The sequence below is a fragment of the Lithobates pipiens genome, unplaced genomic scaffold, assembly GCF_037356315.1.
Source record: "Lithobates pipiens isolate NorthernLeopardFrog02 unplaced genomic scaffold, aLitPip1_a1.2 Scaffold_3, whole genome shotgun sequence".
Lineage (NCBI taxonomy): Eukaryota > Metazoa > Chordata > Amphibia > Anura > Ranidae > Lithobates > Lithobates pipiens.
The window spans coordinates 14,651,617-14,662,949 of NW_027507790.1; the positions used below are offsets into that span (position 1 = coordinate 14,651,617).

At 40.4% G+C, this 11,333-nt stretch overlaps 1 protein-coding gene across 2 annotated transcripts in view; it reads left to right on the top strand.

Annotated features, from left to right (window-relative positions):
* The window catches only part of USP30 (ubiquitin specific peptidase 30), a 41,883-nt gene extending 32,311 nt beyond the window's left edge, over positions 1 to 9,572 (top strand). The window contains exons 11-13 of one of the 2 annotated variants that reach the window (XM_077461301.1): positions 497 to 698; positions 3,749 to 3,854; positions 8,218 to 9,572. In XM_077461301.1, the coding sequence (XP_077317427.1) occupies positions 497 to 698; positions 3,749 to 3,854; positions 8,218 to 8,482 (573 nt within the window). In that variant the 3' untranslated portion in view covers positions 8,483 to 9,572. Of the gene's footprint in view, positions 1 to 496; positions 699 to 3,748; positions 3,859 to 8,217 lie in introns of both variants that reach the window. The other variant, XM_077461302.1, reaches the window with a different exon arrangement.
* Positions 9,573 to 11,333: the final 1,761 nt, after the last annotated feature.

Consider the following 11,333-nt stretch of genomic DNA (forward strand, 5'->3'; position numbering starts at 1 on the left):
TGTTGCTGGTTTTCTTTCCTTGAACCACTTTTGGTAGGTACTGACCAGGAATATCCCACAAGAGCTGCAGTTTTGGAGATGTTCAGACCCAGTCATCTAGACGTTATTATTTGCTCCTTGTCAAACTCAATCAAATTCTTTATGCTTGCCAATTTTTTTTCTGCTTTCAGAACATCATCTTTAAAGACATGCTCACTTATTGCCTACTGTATCCCACCCACTTTCAGATGCCATTGTAATGAGATAATGAATGATATTTTGCTTGTTAATGGTTATAATGTTGTGGCTGATTGGTGCTTATTCTTTGAGTGAAACTCTTTTCAGGCTTTACTGGGGGAAATGTACACAGGGAAATATGGTAATTTAAACAGGCCAATTAACTGGCATATGATAGATTGGTCTGCTATGTTTATTCTAGTCTATCTTTATTTTTTGATATTGTTATTGTAATTTTATTATTTTTATGTTGAATTTAGTGTTTCTGTCTTTCCAATAGCTTCCTCAGTGTTTATGCATCCACCTGCAGCGTCTGAGCTGGTCTAATCAGGGTAGCCCTCTAAAACGAAATGAACACGTCCAGTTTAGTGAATTTTTGGCTTTGGACAGATATAAGTATCGGCTTGCTGGAAACTCCCTCTCTCAGCATCAAAGCAGTGCTTGCAGCAGAAAAGTCTCACCAAAAACAGATGGATCTGCAGGTACTTATGATATCAGAAGAATAAGAAATCTACTTCAGAATTCCTTACATGCTTCCTTATTGTAGGGATACCTCCTGATAAGTCAATGGCTTACCACTTAGCAAGTCATTCTTTTGAAATGTTTGCATAGGTGATTGGGTAAAGTATAAATGCTGAAATTTGGGAACAATGGACTTTGTAGGCATGTATAAAAATAGTACATTTTAATAGTTCACATAGAATTCATACATATACAACACATTGATTATAAAAAGATATTGGACACAGTGGTTTGTCCTAGAGGATAAACTTGAGTCATATACTTCCTGTGGAGCAATACTGAGAAAATGCCCACACTGAGTTGTATGTATTCCTCTTGGTAATTCCCACAATCCTCATAGATTAAAAATAAGTGCTCGCTCTACATGTTTTGCAACCTGAATTGTCGCTTCAGGAGCTTCAATAATTCTAGTTAGACATACTTTAATTAGAATGCAATACAAGTTATTAGTTTTAAGGTACAAGTGTGCATGTGTATACAAAACTATACATGAACTCGGCAATAATATAGTGCAAACAATATTTCAATGCTCACCTACGCCGGGGATATCGTGACCTCAAAAAAGGGCCCCCTCAAAAAGAAGGTGATGACTGGGGACACTGGTGCTGGGTGACAGCCACAAAATAGGCACAGGTGTCAGGATGTACAAGATAACTGAATATAAAGAATATTTAAGTATTAATAAATACTTAAATTAGAGTTTAAATAATCTGTAATACTAGGTCCCATACTCACATATCGGTTGATATGTAGCCACCACTGTTCACATCGCCTTAAACCAAGTACTTGCCAATCTTTAGAAAAAAAACATAGTTGATCCTCCCAGGGTCTTTAACCATGTGATGACACACTTTAACAAGTAACTGACTGAGACAGGAAGAGGGTAACTAACAAAGCCCAAAGTACCTTAGTTCACTGATCTGGGATAGAGGGATTCAGTCATAGTAGTGCACACATCCTACACCGGCAAGCTTTTACATCCACTTTCCTTGAGGGCAGAGCAGACAGGGATGCTGTGAGGACAGGGAGAATATATGCACACACTGGAGTCAAAGTGGCTGCTTGGCTAATACCAGTGCACGGTGCATAGTAAAATACCTGGAATTGCAGTGGTTCCGGGTCCCGAGTGTGGGACTGTCTATTTGGTGTTCCACAGGGTATAATGGACATCCACTTTCCTCAGAGCACCTGAGGAATGATGTCCTATCGTCCCTATTTTTTCCCCCCTACTGAAAAGACTGGAAATTCCTGCACAGCTTGGTGGCTTAGATAGCTCTGAGAGGAAATCTTGGCAACTCAAGTGAAGTCTAATGCGTTGTATATAATATGGTATATGTATATGGTATAACTGTGTGAACTGCCACACTACTAACCTCAATAAAAAAACTAAAAATAAATAGAGACTCAATAAATAAAAAATAATAAAAAATAAAATGCAAGTACCGGTAAATAAAAATAGCTGCCAGCACTACCCACACTTCACACTGTGACAATACAAACTGATATACCAAATGTGCAGCGCTAAATAAAAATAAAATAAATTAAGAAAATGAACATAAAACTAATAACTCATGCATATATCATATAATGTAAAAAAAATATATATAATGTATATATAATTAAAGTGCTTTGTGTGATGCACACAAATCCTGAATAATATAAAAAGTCCATTATACATACACAAACATAAAATAAAATCTTAATGCAATGTCCACAAACTATATATAGGCAAAGTCCGTGTGCTCCGTGTACTGCACAAAAAAATCCTTAGTGTTGCAACAGTCCAAACATAATAAACCGTGATGGTTTTTCATGCAGGTGTGCAACCCCCCCCAACCACCGGGTGTACCCTCACCTTAAGGGTTTAAAAAAAAAAAAGACTGTGATAAATAATATCAGCTTGGGAAGATGCTCCTGATATAATCTTTCGTGTAGTGGTTAGTTATGGCTTAAATGCTGCTACAAAGATCACTCCTTCGTCCTGATCACAAGCCAATTTCCTCCTGGCTGCCAGCCATCTCCTCATATATCACACATGTGAAAGACAATGTAAACTTGCAATGGTGTAATAACGTTTTAAAACAGGTTTATTAAACTTAAAATCCCACATAAATGTACACTCACATTTAGTACAATAAAAACAAGCCTTGATATACTTAGGGACAGCAAAAGAGGTGTGATAATGTCACCTGGAGACTGAATCTGCAGCTATGGTTCCCAGCGTTCACCCCGTCCTTAGCCTGTAGTACAAAAACACTTCACTTCCTTCCTCGTCAGCCGATCAAGCTCCTCCTACCGTTTTCGTCACAATCTCGTGACTTCCTCTGTTAATTGTGATAAGCTAACATTTTTCCCATTCATTTTATAGCAGTGATTGCTGCCATTTTCTTTTAGACCGCGATCACCGCCATTTTCTTGTAGCCCACTGTTATAATTGGACAGCGGTGATTCATTTAGTAGCTGTCATATGCTGACATATTATACTATATAAAAAAACATACTTACATTCATATTGTGGCGATAATCTACTGAGTTACTACTGCTGTTTAGATATGTATACTACCATAGCCCATACAAGCCTATTTGCCCATACTATTAAGCGACCCCTAGTGGTGAAGAATATTCGGTGCACTATAGATCACCTATTTGAAAACAGACTATATTCTAATGAGGGTGTGTTTACTCATAATTGCTATATTATAATATGTATCTACAGTATGTCATGATATAATCTAGCACCCACCATTAACACAATATTAACCCCCCTAGTGTGTAAAATACTCCAACCTTACATGAATAACCAATACCATTATGCATACTCAATGCCCAATGGGATGCCCTTCACAGTACTAGTAAGCTGCTTGGGTATTGGTTATATGGTGTAATATTTGCGTGGGGTCTTATAAGCACTTTATTTTTTTTTAAATATATTTAATTTTGTACACTGACATGCATCATGTTTTCCACCAATCTTTGTTTGAAACAAATTAAATTTATGTATTATGTCTAGTTTCTGATGGTCTTCATAATTCCAAGATTAATTTGTTGAATGGAACGTATTCTTCACTATTGTCATCTGCATATTCAAACTCAAAGTCTTCTCCAGCAGACTGCACGTGAGTATGTTGACATAAGTTTTATAATGAACATTTTTATAAAGATTTTAGAAAAGAGGATGCATACGCGATGTACATAGCTCACATTTCGCAGTTCAAGCACACAAAAGTATAGAGGACAAAGCAGTAAAAAAAAAAGTAAGAACGGCCATACACTGAACAAATTTCTTTCTTGCAACCACCGGTTACAGGAAAGAAATTTGCTTGATTTCCCCCATCAACACAGACAGTGCTCATGTGGGAATTTCTACTGCTGGGCCATTGTCTGTCTTTTTAGCAGCTGCTAGCGATTAATCGCAGGAAAAACCCAGGATGCTGGTTGTACCCAAATTGACTGATCAACTTAGTACATTCAACCTGCCTATATATGGTTCGAATCTTGGCCGATTCCTGTTGAACCAGCTGAGATTCGAACCACGTATGGCCTGCCTGTCACATTAACATCGAAAAGGATACACAAACAGAGATTAATTTACCTAGCTGACTGTGTGACCTCTTTCATTGCAATTTCGAAATAAATGGTCACATCTCGACATTTGAAGTGTGCTGACATGTACTATAAGTTTTAGGAAATCTTTGCTGAGAGAAATATGGGGCTGCCATTTTCAACCTATCCCTCTTAAATAATTAGCTCTCTTGAGGTAGTACCGACCTGCTGGCCACATTACCTTACCCAAAATAAGTATGCTAGTAAAAAGAGATTTTGCTTTACTTTTCATAGGTCAGTGACTGTAAATGTGTTCAAATCTGAAGGGTAGCATAACATTTAAGGCAGTTTGCATTTTCAGAAAAGAAAAGCAACGAATGCTTCCATAAGCTTTGGGCTATTGGTTAGTTCTTTTTTTATGCTAAAAGAGATTTTTATTCTTTATCATACATCATAGGACACAGGGCAGTTTTAGTAATCCTTACAAACAGGGTTATGCTCCACCTGCAGGTGACCATTTATTACCAGAATTTAATAGATTCTCAATGGTTCCAAAAGGGATCAGGAAACGGTTTCTATCCGGATCCATTTCTACAGCTATAATCTCCCATAAAAATGGTTCCCGGTTCTGACACAGGACGAAGAATGCACATGAAATGGGGACAGCCTGCAATTTTGCCGGTCTGCACTATACTGTGTTTATAGAACCCTGCGTAATGATATATTGCCAGGGTGTTTTCCAGTAGGGTGCCATACAGGTCCAGAGAATTGAACCTCAGTTGGGAGACTGAGTCCCTAAAGGACCTCTGGGCAAAGCCCGCCGTGGCGAGTGAAGACTAAACTCCCCCCCCCGCCCCCCCCCCCCCCCATCCATGGAGGGGTATCCTGTGGCTGGATTAGTAAGTGCCCCTCCTTTTGTTTTGTTTTCTCCGTGTTTTTTCCGCTTATGTTTATTTACTGGAATTTTTATTTTCCTGCTCCTTCTGTATTAGAGTTGAAGCTGTTACAGCTGCAAAGGGTTGGCCAACTTAATTTTCAACCTTACGGACTTAGACTGGGATGCCATTAAAGTTCATGTGTGTGTAAAGGCTGGCATCTCAATACTTAAGGTATTTCCTTTAAAGGGGTGAATAAGGTTCAGGAGGGCAGTTTTTTTTTTTTTTTTTTTTCAATATGAAACCAAACTCAAGAACCTGGGAACATGACTGCAAACTAACTGGAGGAAAGTTCAAAACTAATTTTAGAAAGTATTATTTTACTGAAAATGGCTTCAAACATGCTTGGGACAAACAGATCTATACTCCAACCAAAAAAGTTCATGGGAAAAATAAAATAAAAAATCGGCATACTGAATGGACTACTTGGTCTTTTTCTGACATCACTTTTTTATGTTTCTTTGTTTCTATCTTCCCCTTGTGGTGATCCTAGGAGCAGACAGGTGGGAAGTAGCAGCGGTAACAGTGTTTGGCATAAGGCAGGAGCTTTTAGAGGAAATGAACACCAGGAGGCTGATGTTCATCCACAGCTGGGAGCTCTTCACAAATCATGGGCAATGTAAGCATACCTTGGGGCAGTGGGAGCCTTCTCTCAGGGTACCCAGTAGGGTGTAGTAGCACAGTGCCCTTTCGGCTGACTAGGAATAGCTATACTTAGCGCAGATCACATTGTCCAAAGTCACTAGACCTCATGTCGCAGACAGCAGAGAGGAGGGGACAAGGAGGGGGGAAGGTCCCAGATGCCTTAGCTGGGTAGGGAAAAACCTAGACCTTGCTCTGACTCTCTTCCCCTATTGGGGACTTGCAATATCCCCGGAGCACCTTCCCTCCAGTTCCTATGTACCAAAGGAGAATATGTTGACTGCGTTGGCAGGGATGCTGCAACAGCTTTCCAGGACTTATTTTGTTTTGGGCCAAAGGGGCCCCCTTCTCCTCCCCTCCTTATTAACAGAGAAGGAACTTGTGGAGTACGATGCAGAAGCAGACAACTTTGTACCTGAAGATGGGGAGGCAGAAGACTACTTTTTGAGTACTCTGCATCTGAAGATCCCTCAGACTCGCAAGGTCTTTGTGCAGTTTCTCACAGAAGTGATGTGCACTGTTCTGAAGGTACTGCTTCCAGGGTCCTCTTCTCATAAAGTTCTGCCCCTGGGATCATTACAGCTGCCACAGGATCCTCAGTTGTTCCCTATACATTCCACCTCAAGGATGGCTTGTGTGTGGACTGGACTCGCCATGACAAGGGGTTTGGCTTGTGGCTACAAACTGGAATTTTAGAGATTTCCTACTTCACACTTCATGCTTTCAAATGTTTCTTCAAACCCACAAAAAAGATTTACTCTTTTGCAAGCTCTTGATTATCATCTTTCTCAGGGAGTGATTGCGCGGGTTCCAGGGGACAAAAAGTTCTGCGGACTCTATTCAAATCTCATTACAGTCCCAAAACCAAACGGAGAGGTTTGTGCCATCATGGACCTCAAACATCTCAACAGGTTTCTGCAGGTGCGGAAGTTCATTCAAGTGCATTCTGTGGTGGCCTCTCTTCAGCCTGGGTATTTCCTGGCATCGATGGACATGAAGGATGCTTACCTACATGTCACAAGCTTTCCTCCTCACCAGAGGTTTCTATGAGTGTTTCCCACGGTCTTGACTCTGATTCTGGGCTTGCGAAGACCCTTCTAAGGGAGAAATCTTCTCCTCAATTATAACACAATGTGTCTTTCGCAGTATGAACTCTGGAGAGGTTTGGCTGGCTTTTCAACCCTCAGAACTTTGCATTGCTTCTGGCGCAAAAGTTGGTTTAGCTGGGCCTAATCTTGTATACTTCCCAAGTGAGAGTGATTCTCCCTCCAGACAAAATCAGGGGGTTCTCTATGGACGCTAAGAAGTCCCTACATTTGCTTTTATTTTGGGAAAATTGTTGAGATGTTCTGATGGCATGGAACAGGAGGATGCAGTTGTTAGACTCTCCAGTGCTCTTAAACTCTAGCACTCTTTGGTCTCTGGACTGGTGGATGTCTTTCCAGCTTCTGAAGATGGGAAAGTCCTTTCTCCCCCTCTCTTGGAAGGTGCTGACATTGGACACCAGCTTAATGGGTTTAGGGGGAGTTCTAGATCATCTTGTCCTGGGTGGAGCTTCTTGTATGTGGTGCACATTGCAGGAGTATAAAATGGCTAGGTGGTTTTCCTTAGTCATCAGCAATTGTCTTCAGGGGAATGGACTCTTCATCTGGAGGTGTTCAGGGAGTTCTGTCAATGGTGGGACATACCAGATGTGGACCTTCTGGCATCCACGTTCAATGCAAAACTGGACAGATTTGTCTTTAGGACCCGGGATCCTCAGGCATTTGCAGACTTTGCTGAATCTAGATTTATTTGTGCCTGTTACCGATCAGATAAGAGTAAAAGTTTTTATCCAAAATCTGGTTATTTTGGGACATTTCCACCAGACATAGTGCCCTATTGACTGCATTATCTGAAACAGATTGGGGAGGATGTTGTCGGATGCATTTGGGCGATCTTATTCGGCACAAATACCAACGCAAGAGAGTTTTATAATTCGATTCTGTCAGGGTTGTGTTGACAGACGTTTTAAGAAAAATGTTTGGCAATATCCTGCCACTCAATTTCAGGGTCAAGGTCAGTTAAAAGATTATACACTATAGAAACCTGTACTTTCATCAAGAACCTAGATTGGCAGAATACTTCAGCGTCAGTGTTGGGGAGCTGCCTTGAGACCGGAGTTTAGTTCTGACTTAGGACGCAAGTTGAGTATATCAAAATGTTTCAGCAAAGGGCGCAGAAATGAGGTAAGGTGTACAGTTTGTCACCATTTAAAAAGTCTCCTATATGTAATGAACAAATATTTAAATTATTTATTATAGTTTTATTAGCAATAATCCAGAAAATAGATCTTTAATATTACTTATTCTCATTGCAGTTCTTCCTCTTATCTCTTTCGTCTGATGGCAGTCATTGTTCATCATGGTGACATGCATTCAGGACATTTTGTTACCTATCGACGATCCCCTCCTGCAGCCAAGAGCCAAAAACATTCCAGCCAGCAGTGGTTGTGGATTTCAGATGACACAGTGCGCAGAGCAAACATACAGGAAGTTCTCTCGTCTTGTGCTTATTTGCTGTTCTATGAACGTGTGTTTTCAAAATCCTGTAATCTAGGACATGAAACCAGAGCAGAGGAATGAAGAGAGCAAAGGGGACACAGCTCAGTTTTACATTTCAATTTATATGGTTTCACGAAGGATAGACTATTAACCCAAACCTTACAATGGAGTGGAACAGACTTCACACCTATACTGCTGGAAATAAAAAGTATGAGATACCATTGTTTTTTGGCAAAAGAGCAAAATAATGAAATGGTTGTCCATTTTTCCTCATTAAATATATTTCAATTATTTATGTTGTACTATTCAGAATTTACATAACTGTTTTCTGGACATTTCATAGCTTTATTTTTAACCTGAAAGATTTTCTCTGTTTTAAGAAGCAAAGAACCCAAGATGATCATATTGTATAAAGTATACGTAGCAACATAAGTGCCCAAAAATGTATGTAACTGGTCAACATCTCTACAAAGAACTTGAATATCTTAACCTAAAACAAAGATGTAATATATTGTAGCTTGCTAATTCTCAGATGTGGGGCTACATTAAATGTATTTTTTGAGGATGAGTACATTTTCTTCAAGTACATCAAATATTCATTGGTCCTGCAAGAAATTGTATGTCTTTGTAACTTGCACTGAACTGATAGCTGAAAAAATGTTATCTGTTTTCTTCTATGAACTATAATCCTCCATGTAGTGGAGATGATGAGAGGGAGCGTTTCAGCATAGCAGTGTAGAGTGACAGTGCCGCTGCTCCATAAACGCAGGACGCTGAGTGGGTGTTGTCACCCTGTGATAGGAAGTGTGTCACTGGCAGGATCACCATGTAAAAATAAAAACCCCACCAAGAATACTAATGGAGCCATTACTGGTAAACCGCAATATATTACATTTTGTTTTTGTGTTTCGATATGGTTTAAATCTTGTAAAACTAATGTTTACACATGGATCATACCTAATATCCAGCTAAAAGGCTTAGTTATATTTCTCTTGAAATGTAAAATGAAAGAAAATATTGTTTTATCGCTGTATTTATTTGCTTCTTGTGTATATGTGTAAATAAGAGATTATTTATTCTTACCTTGACAGATTGTATTAAATAACCTGTAATATACAATTTAATTTTAATATGTTGTAATATGTGGTAATAAAGAAGTTTTCTTGAAGAATTTTGTTACAAGCTATACATTTATATGCCATTTTTTTTTTTTTTTTTTTTTTTTAACCAACAGACCAATATTTAATCCTGCTATATACTCAGTAAAAATACTGGTATTTTAAATCTGAACTCTGTGCACAGACAATATTTATCATAAAAGCAACAACATGCTCACCTTACTAAATTTTTCATCTTTTCTTCATTAAAATATCTCGGGCACTGTGAAAGTGCTTGTTTACATCATATCCATTTGAGCTGCATTTTTCTATGTGCCTTGTTGACATCATACATGTGCAGTACCGCATACCATGGGCGTAGCATCAGGAGTCACACTTACGATTTTGCCCTTAGCTCCAGGGGGCCCATGCGACTTTCTCCTGTCATTATCAAGCTACATTTCCCCCCAAAAAATCCTGGAGACTAAATCCAGATTGGCAGCTCCTATCTGCCTTTTGTCCAACAGCTGAGCTATATAATCCAGTTCTCAGCTTCAACTCTACCTTCTTCCGAGTCCACACCCAACCTCCGCTCTAATTGGCCAGGGGGAACAGACACACAGCTCCCCACAACACCCGCCAACACTTAGGAGATTGTTTACCAACATTTCTATAAGTGCTGGTTCACACAGGGGCAGCCTGTCAGGCAACTTAGCGCCTGACAAGTCACGCTCCATGCATTACAATGGAACCTTTCTAATAGGAGCTATTCAAGTCGCTCCGACTTAGAAAAAGGTTCCTTTACTACTTTGGGGTGACTTTGGAGCGGCTTGCATTGACTTCTAAACAGAAGTCGTTTTGCAAGCCGCGCTGAAGTCGCACTGTATGGGGCGGCTTCAGAGTTGGACAACTTTAAAGTCGCCCTGCGTGAACCGACACTTATAACTCCTGAGGGGCTGCAGGCGCCAAGTTGTTTTTGTGCTAATTTGAGTAGCACAAGAAGAGGGGGAGGTGACAGGGGAATCTAGCATTAACATCGGGGGGCACGTGTCATTACCAGGATGGGGCACCTATCATTACCTGGAGGTGGGGAACATTTCTCATTACTAAGGGGGTGCATGTGTCTTACCAGGAGGGGGGGGCAAACTTCTGTTATTACCTTGATGGGGTGAGGAATTAAATATGTTGCAACTGGGGGGGGCATGTTTCATTACCAGGAGGGGGGCACAGGATTGCCAACCACCTGTAAATTTATGGACACTGTAAAAATCAGCCAATTTTATAGTGTTTGTAAGCCCTTGTTCACACAGAAGATGTGCTGCGTTTCCCCGCATTGCACTGCATAGCAATTGCATGGCATCCAAGCAATCTGCTCCGGGTGTCAATGTTAGATTATCGACACGCCAAACCAGATTGCAAAGCACAGTGCAATTGTGTGAACGCCCATGCAATGCGATTCAGGTGCGGGGAAAAAAAGAGTTCTGCACCATTTTGGTGCAGATGCAATGCGATTTGAGCCATACAAAATGTCTCAAGTTGATCTGCACAGACATTGCATGTAATGTGCACAAGAATGCTGTGTGATTCCTGTGAGAATCGCATGCAGTGTTCTGCATGCACCAGTGTGAAACCAGGCTAAATGTCTGGGAATGGCAGCTACTGCCCATAAACAAAATATGGCCACAGGTCAGCTTGCAACTGCTCATGCACAGTTCCAAAAGCAGCAAAGTGGGGTTTGCGCAAGCTGGGCTGGGTTAGGCATAGCGACATCATGGTGTTTGGCACCTTTTCTGAAATGCAAAGAGTGGAGCAGGAGTGCTGCTCTGGGACTCAGA